Source organism: Neopsephotus bourkii, unplaced genomic scaffold (assembly GCF_033783945.1).
Source record: "Neopsephotus bourkii isolate Nb327-2 ecotype Australia unplaced genomic scaffold, CSIRO-AGI_Nbou_v1 NB_920, whole genome shotgun sequence".
In the NCBI taxonomy this organism is placed as follows: Eukaryota; Metazoa; Chordata; class Aves; order Psittaciformes; family Psittacidae; genus Neopsephotus; species Neopsephotus bourkii.
Window position 1 is genome coordinate 77,789 of NW_026901414.1, and position 21,707 is coordinate 99,495.

The 21,707-nt window shown below is 38.0% G+C and overlaps 2 protein-coding genes across 2 annotated transcripts in view; one reads left to right on the forward strand and one right to left on the reverse strand.

Moving 5' to 3' along the window:
• HACD4 (3-hydroxyacyl-CoA dehydratase 4) overlaps window positions 1-21,707 on the forward strand; it is a 251,036-nt gene that overhangs the window by 55,746 nt on the left and 173,583 nt on the right. The gene's annotated exons all lie outside the window — the stretch shown is intronic.
• FOCAD (focadhesin) overlaps window positions 1-21,707 on the reverse strand; it is a 94,124-nt gene that overhangs the window by 35,404 nt on the left and 37,013 nt on the right. Inside the window, exons 16-21 of the mRNA XM_061357748.1 lie at window positions 13,129-13,263; window positions 12,691-12,741; window positions 11,971-12,054; window positions 10,650-10,767; window positions 7,718-7,906; window positions 7,346-7,467 (exon numbers count right to left, since the gene is read on the reverse strand). Of these exons, the coding sequence (XP_061213732.1) occupies window positions 7,346-7,467; window positions 7,718-7,906; window positions 10,650-10,767; window positions 11,971-12,054; window positions 12,691-12,741; window positions 13,129-13,263 (699 nt within the window). The remainder of the gene's footprint in view (window positions 1-7,345; window positions 7,468-7,717; window positions 7,907-10,649; window positions 10,768-11,970; window positions 12,055-12,690; window positions 12,742-13,128; window positions 13,264-21,707) is intronic.

Consider the following 21,707-nt stretch of genomic DNA (forward strand, 5'->3'; position numbering starts at 1 on the left):
AGAACACGACAGACTCCCCAGGTAATGGAAAAACCCTGTGATCAGAAATTGTGCAAAGCCCACTTAGAGTAACTAATCTTGCCAGGCTTAATACCGGAAGGTTAGTATTTCTCTTTTTCAGTCCTCCTATTTTATTATGGAGACTAGTCACTGTTAAAATGTAAACTACTCCATGCCTCTATATATGGAAACCCCTCCTTTCCCCATCATGTGCTCCACTGGCACTGTAGAGACTGGTCAACCAAGATAAACAACTCCCCTTGTCTGCTAAGAACCTTCCTAAGTCTTCCTGGTTCATCTTCTCTATTTTATGCCCCTTGTGTTGTATATAAATATTCTTTCTTGACATGGATTTTGTAACAAAAAATATAGGACCATGCTAAAACTTCATGTCCACTGTTAGTGGTAAACCTAAAATGATTTTGCATAAGTACTAATACATGTATACATATATGCATATAAAAGTCAATCTATCAAAATAATTACCTACTCTACCCCACAGCCAACTTGATCACACCCTGCAGAAAAAAAAGAAATCTCATCTTTAACTGGGTAACATTCAGTAAAGCTAGTCCTTCCTTTTTAGCCAAAACTTTATTCACACACCCTTCTCATTTCTGCTCATCAACACAGAATCACAGAATGATTAAGGCTGGAAAGGACCTTAAGATCACCTAGTTCCAACCACCTTGCTATTGGCAGGGATACCTTACACTAAACTAGGTTGCTCAAAGCGCCATCCAACCTAGCATTGAACACTGTGAGGGATGGAGCATTCGTAACTTCTTTGGGCAGCCTGTTCCAGTGCCTCAGGGTTCCAACAGTACAGAATTTCTTCCCTGTATCTAACCTGGAGCTCCCCTGTTTAAATTTGAATTCATTACTCCTTGTTGATAAGCAGTCAAGGCCCTAGTCAGAATTGTGTACCTCAGGTTCCAGAGGCATCTGCAGCAACTCCAGCCTTTCCCTTTGTCTCTGCTCTGGAACTTTTTCAGATTTGTGCATTCAGATTTGTCTCATTGTGATCTATGAAGCTCACCACATAATCCATAATTGTGCATCGGAAGAAAAACAGGCCTTCAAAACACTTCAGATGCTCCGGCAGGAAATACAAAGCTTTGGGTGTATTGTTACATTTGAAGCAAATTAGACCATATTGTCTAATTAGGAAAGTACTATTAGCAACTCACACATCTTACCTAAAGTTTGCAGATATAGCTGATGACCAGCAGAACTGCTGAGCAACTTTTGATTATTTGACCTTCTTCATGGCAGTAAATATTTATAACAAGTGGAATGAGAGGAAGAGGGAATATAATATCTTCACATGACAAAGAACACTCAACTAGATTTCACCTATGACTGAAAATGATTGGATATAGTACTGAAGATTACCACATAACCAGTGCTGATATCCACTATTTTAGTACAGGAAAGCAGCAGTCTTTACTCCTCTATCACTGGACACACAATGACAACAACAACTACATTAAGCATTCATTAACTAACACTAGCAAGCACAGACAAAGCTGATAGTAAGTGAAGTTCAGATTCATTTGAGCGTGCAGTTTATGTGTAAGAAGATACTTGGCAAGTGGGAGGCACAGCGAAGGAAGGTTAAGTGACTTCTGAACCAATGAGTAGTACTGAAACACTGCCACACTGGTCCTGTGATGTTCTCAGGAGGCAGCACAGCCAGGCCATGCTGCTGAGTAGTTTTCAAGGACGAGCTGCAGCCTGATACCTGAGGCAATAAGAAACTGCATGAGCTAGGACCTAATAATATAAGCCTGTTGATAAAAGCTTAAGAGCATGTTTCCCTGAAAAGACACGCAAGCATAGACTGAGTTGGCCAAACCGCAAGACAGGGAATGCTGGCAAACCACGGGAGATCCTGCTCCTGTAGTTCAACACTTCTGAATCCACATGGCACAAATTTTGCACGCTTCTGCAAGACTTAAAAATAATACGAAATAAAATCAGAAGGTCGTTTCCCCTCTTCAATGCACTCCAACTAAAAATCAAACAGCATGGCAATGTCTTGATGAGCTTGCTTTCAGCACTGGTACCATTGTGTTTGCCAGTGACCTTTGTGTATTGCTCACTTGTTTTCCACTGATGCACAGCCAGCAGAGGGCACATGAAACAAATTTAGGGAGCTGTGAAATTAAGGCTGTTTCTATCATTTCCCTGGATATTTAATACAGAGAATACTGCCTACAGAACTTAGAAATGATGATACCATTAATATTTATGGCCGATCTTAAAACCTGCTGTAGAGAAGGGAGACAGGGAATCCCAGTAACTTCTTTTGCTAACTACAGCAGGTTTCTACCTCAGTAGCCCTGCCAACTCACTTGATTCCTAATTTCAGTCATCTCTTAACAAATGTGTGGGTGTGAAAACATGTTTTAAACAATGCCCATATGTCATTTAAAATTTTAGGCACGTATTTAAATGCCCTTCTCATATATGTAGCATATAAACTGCAGCCTCAGTTCATAAATGAGGCTAGCATTACATATTCACATCCATGAAAGAGTGAAGCAGCATCTCTTTTAATTTCAAATTTTGCTTAGAGGCTCTTTTTTAACATATTTGTGTGCATGTACTTTTAAATCCTCTCCAAGCATTCCTTTGTGAGAAAAAAATTGTCTGAGTTTCTCCAAGGCATATCAGATTGAGGAGGAGGAAAGCAAAAACCTACAAATTACAAATTTACTTCCTGAATACCATTTCATTACTGGAGGAGATACATTCAGTAAATTCAGGAGTGAAAACCAGCACAAAGTAGTTCATAATCTGAACTACATCCACAGAAATACCTTGGCACAGACAAATACACTACAGTGAATTCTGCTCCAGGAAATCCAATTACCACCTTCAGGTACTTCACATATAAGGTTTAAATAAGGCCATAAATCTCTTGATCACATCAAAATGAGATCAGGTAGGAAATGTACAGAAGGAGTTTCCCACTTCAGTGCTCAAAGATACGTGTCATCGCAGCATATCTAATGAATGTACTTAAAAATAGAAGCAGGGAATGCTCCGTGAGTACACAGAGCGCCTAACATGATCCCTGTAGAACAGTATTTAATAATGTACAACTCATTGCTGGCACCCAACTTTGCAATTGTGTCTGTAAATATTACTAATTATTAGGGCAAAATAACTGCTACTTTCAACACAAAGAAAGCACTTGAATACTGAGAAACATGTGAAATCAAGACCATCCTTCATTCTAAAAGCACTGCATTGGTTCCAACTGTCAAAAAACAGGCTGATGTTTTTTCATAGAGCATGAACCTTTACCTCCATTACAGAAAGAAAAGATGGGTAGCTAGCTGAAAGCCTAGTAACTTTAACTCAAAACATACATTTACAGAACCATCAAAACATATGGTGCATGATGTGAACATATGTGACTATTAATCCTAACTAATTTTCACAACACAGGTAAGTGAAGCTGCTGAGAGATTACTCCTGTAAGCTCCTAGATTTACTCCCAAAACTGAACCAGACACAGGTAATTATTAGCTAACCTAGCCCAGGTGACTGTGATAACCTCACAGGGCTTCTTGTATAGTTGATCCAGGCAGCTGTAGAGAAAACAAAACCCATGGTCTGTGCGATGTCTGACCACTGTGACTACAGTAGCTTATCTGTCCTCTCAACGAGAGGTTAACAAGCTCTGTTTAATAATCAGTTGAACAGCACATCCCCATTTCTGGGAAAGATGGTCCTCCTCTTTCAAGTCACCAGTAAAAAGCAATACAGCATTTTAAATGCACTACTGTTTATTGAACATATGTTTTGCCTCCTGTGAAATACCAGTGCAAATGACATCAAAATCACCTTCTGCACCATCTTAACCTGATTTTGCTGACAGATATTACAGCTGTATGCACTCCCTCACCTAGAGTAACACCCAGGAGATAGAATATTTCTGGCCCGTTATGGTTTAATAGTAAATTACCTTTTCATTATCGCTGTTACTCTCAGATTTGAATGGCAGCTAAACCCACGTAGTTGTTATTTGTATGCTTTACAGACTTTTAAACATGCAACCTCTGCATACAGACCTCACACAACTAATTTTTTTTTTTTTTTTGGCGGCAGAATCTCAGGCATCACTCTTCTACACATAAATAATCTTACAAAAATGAAACTGCTTGCCTGAAGCCCCTCCCCATGCCTCAGTTTTCACAAAACTGAGCATAATAATGGCAACTAAGCATATAGATACACAGATACGCAACCTGTAGGTTTAGATTCTACAGATATGAGCATAGAGCAAAGCACTGAAGAGACAAAAACCTTATTATCCCAGTACACCAATTATACTGAAGACTGCTAATCACTAAGGAAATGCCAACCACTGGGGATTTTTGGACATAAAATGAATGGACGCTTGTTAGCTCCCGGTTAACTGTAATTTCTTGGTCTTTACATCCACCTCACACTTTTCTCTAAGCTTTATGCTGAGAGCAATACTTCAAAGACCACTTTGAGCTTTTATAACAAATGCTTCTCACTTTACTTAAGAAGTCACTATAAGAGTTAACACCCTCTTCCCCACTCCCTGCAAATAAAAAGGACTCAAAGCTGTAGCAAACAAATGTCATTCTGGTAATTTAAACCCCCTAATAAGCCCTCCGTTAACATGCTGTGTTGAACTCTGCAGCAATGACTTCACAAAACCACATCAATTCCTACAGTGACTGTACAGGCAAAAGGTGAGCCTAGGTCTTACTAACTCAATTTTCTTAGACCAATACTGCTATTTGATAGCTTTATAGATTAAGCTCCCTTTTTACTGTTAAGCTCTGCTCCTCAGAAGAACACTGAGGGCTAAACAAACACTAAGGCACAAAATTCGATCAGATGAGCCCATGGACACCTTTCTCTTCTCATCAAAGGCACTAATACCTTTTTCTGACAACCCTAACTCCAACTATCTCTCTGTACAAGGGGAAAGAATGCAAGAACAAAACTTGTCTGTTAAAGCAGTGTAAGCTCAGAGCAGAAATACTGATCTATTTCAATCAAAACTTTACAATTATTGTGAATTTTCACTAAAAGGGTACAGTTAGGATTGTCTGAAGATGTTTCGCTGTTAGGTTTATAATTCAAACATACCTGGATTTCTTTTTAGTTTTAACACACCTTGAACCAATTAACTTTGCAAACAACAAAGATAGTTCGTAGAATATTTCTGTCTCCAGTCATTGGTATATATCACTAACTCCACCAAGTTCACCACATGGATGCTATGCAAGCCTGTGCACCATTCATAACTTCTTACTCTAAATCTGCTTCCATGACACATTTTGCAATAGCCTTGTAGACTTCCCCTGGTACTCTCCATTGGAAAATGTTAGATAACGTCTACTGATTTACTTGAACATTTCTGTGAGGATGAGGGGTATTACCTCCAGTTTCTGCTTTTATCCTTTGCAGTTAGATATAAAAATGGAAAATACCTGCTAAACTTGTGTAAGTGATTAGATAACTTGAGATCTGTGTTTAAGGGTGGTTTTGGGGTTTTATTTTTACTATTTGAGAGAAGAATTTGCAATCTGAATTACTTCAGAACCCTGCTGACACCGGCTTCATAACAGAGTACCAGGGAACAATTTCTATACCTCAGTACAACTGGTGCAGAATAGCTTTCATCCTTGTACCCCTTGGCCTAATTTCTACTGGGATCCATTTGGTGTCTCTATGGCCACAAGACAAAGGACCAAAATGACAGATGCTGTATGACAGGCAAAAAATTTATATGCATCCTAATACGTGGAAGTGTTTGAGAGATGTTTCAGGGCTGGAAGACTGAACTAGGCAGAAGCTGCCAATTTCAACATACATACAACACATTGCTTGACTGGAAACTTAGGCAAACTATGCAGCAGACAGGTTTGCTAGAAAGGGAACTAGTTAATTTGCTCTAAAGAGAGTGAGGGAGTGAACTACTGTAAGTGCAGAGTGAAAAAGCAGGAAGCAGAAATTGAGAGCAAAGCTAACAGAGCACTATGCAGATGCACCACAAGATCAGAATGCAGCAGCCCTCATGCATTTTCTACTGCATGTCCACCTGTGTTCTGTGCCAGACTTTCAGTTTGTAAACAGAAAACTCTCCAAACCCTGTGATCACTTATTTCATGACACAAAGTGTTTGGTGTCAGTGATTTTACTAGCACCATAAAGAAATTTTGCAGCTGCTAGCCTCCAGGTCTGCTGGGTGTCAGTCACAAACCAAAATCAGGACCGAAACACGTTCCCACCTGCAAACCATATTTTATTCATTCTAGCTTTTCCAACTTCTGCAACAAGTACAGTAAGAGTATTAGATAAACACTTCCTTTTATTTTACACAGTTCTGGTTGATCCTGTGCTCTGAAGAAAAGGCTCCTATGTACAAAACAGCATACAATAAAATGACACTGCTTTTATTTCTGGACATTCTGGCTAAGACTCAATCTAAATTTTACACGAGATTTGTTTTATCACCATGTAAGCTCTCTTGCTTGTATCAGACTAACACAATTTATACATTTTTGTGTCCTGTGAGCAGAAAATTCACCGTCAGACTGAAATCAACCTCTGCAGCAATACAAAATGACTGTATTAACAGAATTATTTTATGAACTTTTAAGGAAATGAATACACTTCCACTCTTGTTAGTAACTGCTCTCATTGGCATAAAATTAGGAAAGGACCACTTATTTCCCTGGATGCAGTGTAACCACTTAGTTGCTTTCTGCTCTCCAAAATTTTCAAATAGCAACTTTCATATATACCATAAATACCATAATTCTAAACTCTCTGAAAGATCTGTTTTACAAGCACTTCATTTTCTGTAATGATTAAGTTTTGCTGTAGTTTATCCAAAACTACACCAAAGGTAACTGCATGGTTTCTGTGATGTAAGCCTAATAGGTCAGGGAGTTGAAACATTTAAAAGACAAAATAAAGTAGCAAGTCTTAGCAAGGTGAAAATATCATTCCCCCACAGAATCTCATTGCTGTTCAGACCTGTTATTCACCTACAGCTGGTTACATACAACAGGCATAAAGCAGGTACAGTAGCCTGCAAGGTGGATAAAGGCAAGGTCAACTTCTGTTTGTTTACTGATTTTCAGAAGTACTTCATCAGTGAACATGTAAAAAGTATCTACATGTTAAGTTAGATGGTCCTTACAGCAACTTTAGTTAATTATCATATATTCATACATGCCATTGCTAGCTGATGCTAATACCTAATTAGCATAAACAAGTGAGGTAGTAAGACAGGGAAGGAAAGCGTAATACTTATGAAAAGGAAAGAAAATCAGCAACTTACCTCATGAATGAGGGCTACCAACATTTGCTGGAAATTACGGCCCCTGCTGACCAAAAATCGATTAATAGGCTTCCCATCTTTACCCATATGGACTGGAAGGTCGTAACAAGACAACATACCAGCTTAAGGAGGGAGAGAAGGGGAAAAGAAGGGTCAATACCAATACTCATGGTAATAGTTCATAAGTCTTGCATAAGCTGGGGAGAACCCAAAGCAAAGTAAAGTTAACAAAGCCTTCAATTTAAAAAGCCTATGTAAGCATAGGCAAGTGGCATAAGACATTGTTTCTTGAACTGATTAACTCTCAGATTCATAGAAATACTTGGGTCAGAGCATGCATATTTGTCTAACTTCAACAAACTGACAGCTTACCTGCAAGGCCTGGCGTCATGCCTGGTTGTTTGTTCCTCTCATACATTTTCAGCAAGAAATTTGGAACACCTGCCATGGCTTTCCCTTGGTCTGACCGTGTGGTCCCTCCTCTCAAGGCAGAATGATAGATACCACGGGGCATGTTGGTCATCTCCTGTTTCACAAGTGATGTTGCAAACTCTTCAAATGCTGGATGAATTGCAACAAAAACAAAACCAAAAGAGCCCCCCCAAAAACAAACAAACAAAACCAAAACAAAACAAAAAAAAAGAAAGGGAATGTCACAGACCATGATGGCAAGGATCCAAAACAAACCCTGGAAAACCCAAAATGATACCACTGCTTCATGGGAAATAAGCTTAGATAGGCTAGTCATGTCAAATACCAGAACTCTTAGCAAGTCTCTCTGACGCCAGTGCAACACCACACTGCAACATCAAAAGGCTCTGGGTAAGTCAGATACTAAGGCAGGAAAGAAACATGGTCTTAACTATGCCATGAGATATTGATTGCCTTCTGACTGCCATATAAAACTGGCACAAGCTGACACAATGACAAAGAGAAATAAAACTGATATTTACCAACACAGTGAAAAACATTGTCTCTAAAACCAGGTTGTTGTAAAAGACATTTAAAAGAAGCACAATGCAAAGAAGGTAGGTGGAGAGGGAGCGTATATATGCAAACAGTGGATACAGAGAGAAGGAAGTATTCCCTTGACTTCTGTTACCATAGCTGTACAAATTGTTACAGTTCTCTGCTCTCAAGCTATGCATTTATAGTCTAATCAGGTTTAACATTACGCAATTAATATTAATTTACTGTTCATTTGTGAAGTTAATCTTGAGCAACTTCTACAGGCACACATTAGAAAAAGCCATGCTCTGTACATGTTGTGTGTGTAAAATACATGTACATATACAACTGCAAGTTAGTTGTTACCACATCACGAAGAGCCAGCATTGTACCAGCACCCTGAAAACCTTGCATGTTTAAAAATCTGTTAGTGCTTTTGTTACATAACTGAGTTTTAAGAGGATTTATAACAACTGTTTCACAGTAGGCTTAAAACTTTGCCATACAAGCTCTCAAATTACATGCAGTCCTACTTTGACTAGAAACTTGAAGACAAAGGAGACAAAAGGGTATTCACTCATCCTTTCTGGGTCCAAGAAATACCTATGGCAGCTTGGAACAAAATAGTTTTATATGTTTTCATTATGTCTTTTTATACCAGTTGTTGTGGTTTAAGCCTAGCTGGTAAAACTCAGCACCATGCAGCCACTCGCTCCCTCCTTCCTCCCCCACTCTGGGCTGGATGGGGAGGAAAACTGAAAGAATGCAAACCCCACAGGTCAAGATAAGAACAGTCCAATAACTGAAGTACCATATAAAACTACTACTACTACCAGTGCTAATACTAAGGGAAACAATAAGCAAAGAGAATATAAAATTAAAAACGGAAGTAAAAAAAGGCAATAAACACAAGTGACGCACAACACAATTGCTCACCACCCGCTGACTGATGCACAGCCTGACCCAAGCAGTGATCTGGGCCTTTGAGGCAACTCCCCCAGTTTATATAGTGGGCATGAAGTGCTGTGGTACAGAATACCCCTTTGGCTAGTTTGGGTCAAGTGTCCTGTCTCTGCTTCCTCCAGGATTCTTGTGCCCCTCCTCATCAGCTGAACATGAGAGACTGAAAAGTCCTTGAGCAGGGTAAGTGCTACTGAGCAGCAACTAAAACATCAGTGTGTTACCAGCATTGTTCTCAGAGTAAAGCCAAAACACAGCACTGCACCAGCTACTAGGAAGGAGAAAAATTAACTGTTACAACTGAAACCAGGACACCAGTGAGTACTAGCTGCATCTTCTTACTCAACCTGCTCTCTACAAAGTCCATTTTGGTTTCCCATCTTCCTGCTAATTTGCCTATCTCAGCATTCATTACACAGTTTGAGTTTTCTGCCCAGACACATCACTATCTTTAGTTGCCGTATGTTATGTCAGTCTTCCCCACAAAGCTTCCAGAACTTGACAGTTAGCACATCTATCACAACACAGGCTCTCCAGGTGAGACTGCATATACTCCAGACTCCAATGCATGGATTATCAAGTGAATGGATCTTTCAGTGAGCCCCCACTGGGAGAAAATACTACAGAATACTACTACTATCCCATGGACATGTTTACAAGTTACAATCAAACATCGATACCTCATGTATTCTACAAACAGTGAAATAATCATACTTTTGTCCAGGCACTAACATAACAAGCTTGTAACTGGAAATGAAAGGTAACACTCATGAGAGTAATCAAGTGAACATTCAAAATCCCAAATCCTAAAAGTGATTCAACTACATAGGTGTCAAAAAAGTGCATCAACCAGAGATCATCTGTTGAAGCATAATTTAAAATCAATATGCATCACTAAAACATTAAGCATAGCACTGATCTATTTATTAAATAGATTTTTGTATACAGCATTGGTTTAATACTACTGATACTCTGTTTATACAATATTATGGGTTTGGGTGTATGGTTTTTTCCTTCAGCCCGTGCTCAACTAATATAAAGAGCTGCCTTTAAAAACATCTGCTCAGTCTTCCCTATTGAAGTTGCACTTCAGTGAAACAATGGACACTTGAAGCAAGTAATAAGCAACTGGCTTTTTCTTTAGGACAGATAAGGATTTTTAACATTATGTTATAAGCATTTTTTCCACCACCAGGACCTCTGAACCCCTGTCTTCCTAAAAGTGGGTTGGGCTTTTGTCTTCCTCTGAACTTTCACTTTAATATTTTTCCTGTAATTTCGTATAACATTATCCAGCTGCACTTTAACCTGATACTCCACTATAAAAAAGCCATGTCTGCATAGTCATGGTGATTATAAATCTGCAAAGTAACCTCAAATACTGAATATAATATACCTCCTAAAACACAAGCTGGTGTTAGAGACAACAGCTTGATGTATGAAGAGCCTGGAACAAAAAGATCTTCTCCTTCATCCACGTCTGCCTCCTCCAAAGTGTTTACTTCTGGTCGTGCCTGAAAGATTTAAAGAAATAAATAAATCAGCACAAAAATTCAAAATCTGTTTCCTTTCATGACTCCAAGTGTCAACAAAGTGTCAAAAATACTGACTAAATATGAGAAGTTCCGCATTTCATTAGTTTCACTCCATTTTGTTAATTTGAAACTAAAAGAATAAAAGCTTTTCTTTTACCTGAAGGAAAGGCAAAGCTGGTTGATAAAAACCACGAGTATGTAAATCCGTATCTATAAAAGTAAAATTTCTCTCTAAGTGTCAAAACTGACCTAATATTACTAAAACTTCATTTTCTCTCTGACTCTTCTTCAATTAGAGAAAAACAGTATTTTATTTTGGCACTTTGATAACACAGACGGCACTTTTGTTAGGTGTTATTATCCTATACTAGTTTTCAGAATTTGAAAAACTGCAATATATTTATAATGCTTTCAATTAAAACATACTTATTTTCTAACAAGTATAAAGTAACAGTACCAATAAGAGCTGTGTACTATTGTGAAAAATTCAGTATTGCAGTGATGTTTAGATTCCCCTCATTCTATCTTGTGCTTTTCCATGCAAAATACGTTTTTCAGCTATAACATTTGTACTGAAATCGCCTCACTGATTTATATAAAACAAGAACATTTTTAATTTTAAAGTTGCTTATTCTGACCTTTCATAATAGCTAGTTACAACACACAGATGGTGCCAATCTTACAATAATGCCATAAATAAAAACTTACCGAAGCATTTACGATGCCATAAAGTACCAACAGACTACTGATTATTGCCAAGTCTGTCTTAAAATTTTTTTTTTCTGAAAATAGCACCTACTTTTCAAACTGACTTGCCCATTTTAGGAACAAAAGCACTAAGCATGAGGGTGACTGCAATAACGAAGCAGTAATCACAAGTGCCGCATAGTGTCAAGACTCAACTGCAAACAGTAACAGAAAAGCTTAAAATGCAAATTAGGTGACCAAAAAATAACCTGCTGACTTAATTAATGCATTAAAAAAAAATTACTTTTTGATTGCTTACACCTCACTCTCTGTTTGTGCCCTCTCCTAAGTCCTGTTTATGCTAATCATACATACTTCCATCCCATTTCACCAGCAGGAGCTCATATTCCTTCTATAAGGGAGGATGGTTCTCTGGCACAAAGCCTTCTCTCCTTTACAAGAAGGTAAGAGGATACAACCCATGTAAAATGCTACCTGTTCAGGAAGATGAAAAATTTTATGTTCTTCAGAGCCAAATGCCGAGAGTGATTTGTAAGCTGAAATGGCTACAACAGCATCCTAGAAAATTAACCAGAGGAAAAAGAAAATCAAAAGCACAGCATACAGTAATGCTATCAACTGGAAACTGCACACGCAAAGAGCCTATCCACTAACTACGTTTAAAATAACAATGTTTTCCTGAGGCACACTCTCAATGGCTTACTTTACATATACAATGCAAACTAGGAGGATCCATTACCTAAGCTGGATAGTAAACACCTGATTGCTAAATGCCGCTACTGCTGGAAGGGTAGTTTATGTAGCAATATCCAAGCTATGTTTAAACTAAAATATTTTAGTTCCTCCAGTCCTATGGTGATGATGCATTACAATACCCCAGGAAAGAATTCAGCTAGTTCTCATAGCTGCAGTTTTGCCTAGATGCTTCATCACATCAAAGCTGAAGTCTACCCCTGGAGTCAGTTATTTTTGGCTACAATTCTCATTGTGAGTGGTTGATGTTAGGACCATCAGTTACCACCTTCCATGTGCATTACATTGCTTCACAAATGGCATTAAATGATCAATAACGAGAAGAAACCCTATTAGAAATGAGACCCCTTATGAGATAAATAACGATGTCTTGACAGAAAGGTATAAAACAATATCCAGTTGCTGACACCAGGAATTAATGTTTTCGGCTGTATCACCTACCTTGTTTTGTGTGTTGTTCCAAAGGAAGTTGACAACTTGAGCTTTAAATTTCTATAAAAGCAATCAAAACAGACATTCAGATTTTCTTTAACCAAATAAGCAGCTGAAATAGAGACAGTTACCTGAAACAAACTGCTGCTACATCAACATGCACTGAGCTAGGAAAGTGGAAAGGGCACATGTTTAAACTTCAGACGCATTCACATATCCCCACATTCTGGGGGAAGGAAAATTGGTCAACCTTGCACTTGGATTTCCCACCTATCTCCCATGATTCATTAATGCAAGTCAAACTTGTGGAGCTGTACGGAAACATGCATTATGATTTACCTCAGGCAGCCTGTGCGATTCAGATACTAAAACCAAGCATGTACACATAAAACACATACACAAAGATGCACAAAAAGAAGAGACTCACCTTTTTCCATGAACACATACCTCATGTTCACTTGTATTCACTGTTAATGAGGGAACCAGGGCAAACAACTCATTCAGTGCTTTTAAAATGAGGGGTCTTGTATCACAACTCAACTTTGGAGACAGAGCGCTCCATGTAGAACGGATGCAAACAACCTGAAGAAGATTAGGAGGCACCACTGCTAAAAGCAAACCCAACTTTATTTAAACATGTCTTTTCAGCACTTGACACATTTCTTCCTACTTAGGGACAGGAATTACAATAGTCACAAAAAAAAGCAAGCATGTCAAAATTTTATCTGCATTAACGATCTCACAGTATATTAATTAACATCATGCAATAATACTGTACAACAGTTCACCAGATAAAGCAGCTACCAGAAGGAGTAAAGAGGATGCTGTTAGCAATACACACAAAGTTGTAGATGTATCTTTACATAACTTTACTGGTCCAATTCACTCGTGCACCTTAGTTTAAAAGTAAGCTCTTTATGGGAGTTCAACAGGATGAAAGCAGAGGAAGCTACTGAGGAAACTATGTTTCCTGGGAGCCCTCCAAAACAAAATACTCTTAATCTTTAAACACAATCAAATCCAAATAGGTCTGCAGAACAGAAGAAGACTGTGAAACTGCAGGAATACAGCAATTTTTGGGAAAATGTCAAATTAAAATAAACACTAATACCACGGCTTCATAACTCCTCCACTAAGCGGGTCAGTTCTTACAATTTTCAGTGGGAGAAATCACTTCAATGAACAAGAAACATAAGAAAAGTAATTCTGTCACGAAATCAGAGTAGCATCATACTTCCAATTTTTAACTTGGGGAAAAAAAAATAATTTGTTTCTATTGTTAATAATGAATTTGGAGTCTTGACATTTGCTTTCCAAGTCCTTAGAACATAGTAACTTCAGCCTTTTAAATCTGCCTTTGCAGAAACCAGAAAGGCACTAGGCACTTCCTAAAGCTCGAGACCGCTGTATCCCCATTAATTCAGCCAGAGGGCAAGAGACCTGCATGGATGAGCAGGGAACTCCTAGGAAACCTTAAACTCGAGAAGGAAATTTATGGGAGGTGGAAAAAGGGAGAGGCCAAGTGGGAGGGCCACAGGAACATCATCAGGGTATGCAGAGATGTGACGGGGAAGGCCAAGGCCCACTTAGAATGGAGCTTGGCAAAGGACATCAAAGACAACTAGGGCTTCTGCAAGTGTATCAGCAGCAAAAGGAAGACAAAGGAAGATTCTCCTGGAGACATGATTCACATCTGAGAACTCAATTAAAAAAGGCACTCCACTTTTTGCCTAGATTTAAATACATGAACAGTCCACTGAATACAAAATCACTTTTTGTGCTTATGTTCATGATTATTGTTAAGCACTTTACCAAAATATCCTTAACTCTAAGTTACGAGTCTCTGAAATCGTTAAGCAACTTGTCATCAAGGCATTTGAGATACTGTGCCTAAAACATCAGTGCCACACAAAATCAGCAAAAAATTTTACAGTATATAAAGAAAAATCTTCTGTGTTGTATGAAAAGATGAGGCAGCAAACACTTCTTATTTTGTTGAAGCTTTGGAAGAAAGTATAGGCTTTGAAGTCTCTCAGTGAAAAAAAGAATACTCACAGGGGTGATACAGATTAATTGTTAGAGAAGTACTTTGATTTCTTCAGACAGAAGGTTATCCTGAAGCAAAGCTATTACTGCTGTGCAGCAATACCAGAGCTGAAATCCAAGCTTTTACTTTTCTCTTTCTCCTAGTGTTGGGAGTCAGTACAGCATGAAGATGGTAAGTACATAGGGATTTTTTGTGAACTGAAAGCAATTACACCCAAATGGAAAAAAAACCCAAAACAAACATAATTCAAGCTTCAGATGACAACAAAATCTGCATTATTCAGTGCACTCATAAAGAAGTCTCCTTGCAAATGTGAATACTTCCACCTAGGGATGCTAAAAAAGTCCTTTCTGGTCGACTGCTTATATTCACAGTCGTTATTTTATGAAGAATAACAACAGCATACAGGAAGATCTCAAGCTAAGCTGTGGCCTGCAAGTCTCCTTCAAGACACAAAGTGATTTGAGTGTTTTATGCACACTGGAAATTCTTCACACTCTTCCTCACACCAATCCAGACGCCCTCAGAAATCTTTGCACAGTCAAAGCAAATGGCCTTTTCATCAGGTTCCAAGGTGAAAAAGTGTTCAAGTAGTAAGAGTAATTTTGATCCTTTTGGAAAGGGAAGGGGACCCAACGAAACACTAGATTTCAAGTCCAAATTCATTCACAGCTAATACTCCTATTCCCACTATACTTTCCTCATTCCTTCTTCAGTAGGAACAATTTACACTGCAAAACCAGCTCAAACAGTTTTACTGATCCACCTGTTTGACAGTCAAATAAGTATCTCCACATTCCTCCATGTACTCTTACATGAGAACTTCTCTTAAAAATTAATGGTTATTTTACTACTCTGATTCTATCTATGCTGATTACTCTTTTACCATCAGACCTAAAGTAACAGGCAACTACTAGATTGTAAAGAATATGAGAATGATTCATGTCAAGAACTTAGGAATCATTGTTACCAATGCACCTGTGACCAGTGTACCATGTATAATAAATGTCGCTATCAATGTAATGATGCGAAAGAAGAAGAAACAAGGGAATAGACTAGTCCCCTCTTTAATCATTTTGACTGTTAAAATAGTAAGGGTGCTTTCTGGCTTTGTTTTACTGCTTGAGTACTTTAAGGAAGGTGTTGGGTAAAAGTTTCTCAACCGAAGACAAGACCCCAGCAACCAAGGAAGAATAACAGAAAGGCGCCATGTCAACGTAAAGGAGAAGACAGGACTGGCTGAGACCCAGGACCACAAAGTTTAAAAGACTGAACCCCAAAGACCCCGGTGTGCGTCGTTGGCGGAGCGGAGACTCCTCGGCGCACCCAGCGCTGCTTGCTTATTGCCTCTTGATATTAATCGACTGTAATAAAATAATTAAACCAGATCATGGTTAAGATGAATTTTTATAACATAGATTGACAATGCACAAGATCTGTTCATCTCACAAATAATCTTTTCTTATGGTCACGTGTTGCATTCAGCTTCCAGAATTCACACTGAACCCCAAGATCCCTGTGAAAAGGTCAGCTTTTGTTCTGCAGGAGGACACAGTGATTTCAAAAGCTCATTGCACCAGCTGCTGCAGTGATTCTTTGCTGAGGAAAATAGTGATGCTGCACAAACCTGCTCTGTATCTGCTGCTTCTGGTGTAGAGCTTACCAATCTCTCCCTCTTTCTTCTTTTTTAAACCATTGATGTATGCTCTTTATTAAGTATAAAAAAAAAGTTAATATTTATCTCTGGACTGATGCACATTTCAGATGGAAAAGGAGCCTTCTATATACCGATGCACCTGTGTTTCAGAACATCCATACATTCAGGAAGACATCACTGCCTCAGACCCCATTCATAACATTTGGGGTTAGGTATTTAGAATGTTTTTAAGGGTTAAAAATTATGCTTCTGCCATCAATGATGTTTTCCACATCCATACTACCTTCTACAAAGCTGAAAGACTATTAGGCTGTAACTGCTACTTATCTAAGTTTTCAACAGCTTAGCTCTGTATAGTGAATAAACTAATGACTACATAACTCTAACTACAGCACAACAGCAACACATAATTGGTCCTACTTAGCCCTTCCCAGATAAAAAAATAAGCCTCTGCTGGCTCACCTTCACCCTTAAAGATCTGCATGACAGCTCAATGAGCAATCAGTACAATATTTTGAATTTCTAGGCAGTGAAAAACACCTATAAAATGCTCAGCCAGTGTTGCAGTTCTAGCTGAAGAATTACAGAGAAGTGACAAAAAGTTGTCAAGTCACAAAATATTACTGATATTAAAACTTTATTCTTGAGAGACTTTTCCACTTGCTTATGCTCTCTCTCTGTAAGAAGCCATGTATTCTAGCAAAAACGTAATTTCCCTGAGGCACTGTATCAAACCTCACACTACTCCTTGAGGAAAAATTCACTTTTCAGATTTTGCCACTGTATCTAAAATAATTCTGTCTGGAACTTATCTGTTTGTCTCTCAGTTTTCAGGCTCCACTGCAATGAAAACAGTGCAAAACAGGAAGAGCCACAAAGAAAAATAAAAGAAAAAAACAAGCAAACAAAAAACCCCAAACCAACAAACACAACCACTACACCAAAACCACCAAACCACAACAACAAAACTGAAAAAACAAAGAAACATACCAAACCTGTAACAATGTAGGCATAGAACCGAGGTCTAGACAAAAAAAAAACCCCAACAAAAAAAAAAAAAAATAAAAAACAAAACAAAACAAACAAACAAAAAAAAGTGTTTATATACTCAGCTTTTGAAAGGGGAAAACATACCAGAGCTGCAAATAAAAACTCTTCTTTAAACAATCTGAGCCACAATGCCATGAAAACTTCCAGGTCTATGAAATTAATGCAAAGCAACAGAAGACTCAGTCAAAGATAAATACAAATCCATCTATGTAATGAAATCACATGAAGGGATGTTTATGAGCATATTACACAAAGGCATTAAGAAATATAGTTTTACTGTTATTCTGCACTGAAAAAAAAAGCATCCTTGGTATCACTGAATTCAGGCAATTGCTTAATTGAGCAGTAAATTCAGTGAGTGCAAAACACATTTCAGAGTGCAGTTTAACAAAAACTGAAGATGCCTTTTGAGTTGAATCCAGTTCAGGAATAGCAAACCCACAAGCATGTTTCTATGGTAACAACCACTGACAGCTAGCAAGACCTAATTTGATAACCTTCTGAATGAAAACTATGTCTCTCATTTCCATTTTTCAAAACACACTGTCTGCAAGAACATGAAAATATCTCTTCCAATATTCAGAAAGACAGATAGCACTTTTTAGCACTTGCTAAATTAAGCTACCTAGACATTTTAACTTTGTAATGAGTTAGTCGTCTGGAAACAGAAAATACACCTTGTATTAATATGCAAAGAAACAGATTCAGGTTGTTGTGTCTTCATGGGGTCTCAACTGATATTGTTAATTAGGAAGACTTCAAAATTGGTAGCTAGACAAGATGCTTTGATGTCATTCTTTTCTATGGTATTATGCACATTCTCCAATTTCAGCTAACAGGTGAAAAAAAGGCCATAAAAAATAGTGAGCTATCTAACGTTAAGTTTCAGATTCAGCAGATGTCCACACCACGCCTAAGCAATGGCAAATTGCACTTTTTGGTAATTGTTTGGAACAACTAGACATCTTGGCATTTTCAACATTCAGCATTTTCATCAACAGCAGACGGCCCTAAGTCAAATCTGCGGGTACATCATATATCAAATGTCTTTGTATCAGCTACACTGAAACAACATACTGGTTTTGGACCACGTATATTTGGTATGCCAAAACCACAGGCATTAAGTCACACATCCCCAACAGTATTACAACAATCATATGGTATCTTATACACTGAGGATTGTTTTCCATACATACACACATAAATATCATACATGCTGAGCACAGTACTAAGTGGCATACAGGATCTAGTACTTAGCATACTGTACTGAATAAATAGTATTTCAGTAGTTTAGTCAACACCAATACTTTGACTAAAAAGGTGAAATTTTTAAGATTTTTTCCTTTCAATTTCCTTATATACAAAAACATTCACAAAAATGGCAGAGATTATATTAACACATTACAGATTTTAAATTTACTGATATATATCCTTTTGATAAGCGGCGGTCCAGGAGAAATTAAATTTTTCTAGCAGCTAAAAGAAACATCATGTTCTTTTCAAATGCTAAATATTTTATTGAAGAGTATAGGCATCATCTGCTCACAGAAAGATGATTCTACAGTACAGCAATATACATACGCCAGCATATGCAACTTTTGACCGTTTTGTTTTTGTAATCAATGACTTGCCAGCCTCTAACACACTCAACATGTGCTGAAATGTCTTACTTAACTGCAACTGCCAATATACTCTCTCAGCCAGTATCATGGTATACTAAACATGATATACAGTCCCAAAATATACCATTACTTGAGAAAATAACTCCTTAGGAAAAAGAAGTTAATCAAACAAAAAATGTTAAAATTACATTCATACTTCTTTTGTGGATCCTTTCAGCCTTTCACAACCAGATATTTCAGTTTCCTCATTCACCACTGCTCTTGTATTGTTCTTGAGAGCAAAAGGTAAAGAACACCATTTTATCTGCTTTCTTTATTTGTATTTAAGGAGATTGTTTGTTAAGGGTTGTTTTTAAAACTAAAGGAGATCCAAAAAAATGAAAGTGCTTTAGCCATCAAACAACTTTGCCAGTGAAGTGTCAGACTGGACCCTTCCTCATAACACTGCCACTATCCAAAGCCCTAAAGGGGGGAAAAAAGGTATGAAAAAGAACCTTCATTTTTGGATCAGGTCTTTAGGTACTGGCCAGGCACTGAGACAAAATCCCAGATGCACGGTACCAGCTGCTGCCTGAAATCCAAAACTGTGCAGCTCCAGTCATATATGCTGTAAACTCACAGAATTGAAGGCTCAAGTCCTGCAGAACATTTGAGATGCTGGCAGGATGAGCAGCCTGAAGGGTCTTAACGGTATAACAGAACATTGATGTTTCCACCTAATGTATTCTTCTGTCTTCTCAGTGTGTGGCACTCTGGACCGCTACTGGACACAGTGTCATCTCCACCACAGTCCCATTAAATAGCTGTGTATGAAGCTAAACAACACAGCTAACAATATGTGGAATTCTCCACAGCCAGTGTTTTCTCAGATTAGAAAAGCACATATCACTCTGGCAGCTAGTTAAAAAACTTTGCACTGAGAAACTGCTCACATTTATAGGATCCACAACCACACTGGGAACACACTGTTCTGAATTCAAACCCCATTTCACATTCAATTCAATGCAGTTACAAAAATAAGCATCAGCCTACATCAAATTCTTTATTCAGTGAAACCAGAGAACTATAAAGACATTACCATAATTTAAGTAATAATATTTTCAGTTCAGAGGTATTCAATTAGATAATCACAGTTTAGAACCATTAAGCACGGTTAATTAATTAAAATTCTCCTACTGTATGATGTCTCTGATCTTTTAAGAGCGCTTGTAATTTGATGGAAATCCAGAAACTTATCAACACCACCCAGATTGTTTCTGCTTTTGTGAAGAATACTTGTAATAGAGTTGCCAGCCTAAGGCAGATGGTCCTGTAAAAATGTCTTTGACAGCTGACAGCTCAAACATTAAAACGTAGTTCAATAATCCAACACCCAAGTGTCAGACCTAAAAAAGTCCCAAGCAAATTCTGATTCTCTGCAGTTATGGTAGGAATGTTTGAAAAATTCCATTGGTACATCCAGAAATCAAAAAAATACTAGCATTCTGGAAACTATAGCTCTTCAAGAATGCAAAAGGGAAGGTTTTCTAAGTATCAAAAAATAACTTAAAAATAGTGCAGGTGTATGCTTGTGTGTTTAGTTCCTCAGTGAATGCCTTTACAATAAAAAGCATCCTTCAAATCATTACAGTTTCTTCTGCTACAATAAGGCTTGTTTATTTGCATGCTTCCCAACCAAGAGGTTCTTATTAGCAAACCAGAAGACAAAGTTAGAATTCTTTTCTAGCCTTGAGAAAGCAACTAAATGAACTGTCAAAATACATAAAATGAGAAAGCTTGGGAACAGGAAGAAGAAAATAACATTAGCACCACCTGGACGACGCTAGTATACCACACATCCTAATCAAATGATAAAAAATGAAGTTGCCACTGTAGTGAATGTTTCCAAAATGAGGAGAATATGGGTGCAGGGACAGGTGCAGAAGAAGAAACTTTGTGACTAGATGACCTTTAAAGGTCCCTTTCAACCCAAACTATTGTATAACTTGATGATATAATAATGCATTTGCAAAAGGAAAAAAGTACATTTACATTGCCACAAAATCTGACATTTCCAGCTTTCAAAAAACAGAAATCGCACCAGTGATGAAGGTGCACTGAAATGGATTTTGGTAGATGACTTGAAAGTGGAGGTGGAACCAGTTTTCAATGCAGATAGGGGTGGAGGGGAAAAGGAGAAAAAAAAATACCCAACCAACCACCAACCAAACCAAACCAGAATAAAAAAAAAAACCAAACAAAAAAAAAAACAACAAAACCCCCAAAAAGCAGCAGCAGCATTTTTAGGAGCAGTGGCAGGTAATCAGGATAGTGAGTAAAATGGCAAATATTCTGACAGTGGGTGTTCACCAGACGAGTCAGACTGAATAGAGGCCAACAAGGTTCCAAGCCAACTTATTTTACTCACTCATTCAGCATGTGGAAAAACCCTCACCTATATAAAGCCTGGCAGGTCCTTTCAACAGCAGTCCTACACAACTAAGGAATTGCACCGACACTACTGGCTGAAGACTTCAAATAGGTATTATGATGTTAATTACATACAAGGCTGAGGATATAAAGTAAGGCAAAAAGAAAATGAAGAGTAAATCTGACCTGAAAATTTCTCAACACAAACTCACCATTGTAAAAGTACAGTTTTATGGTTTTA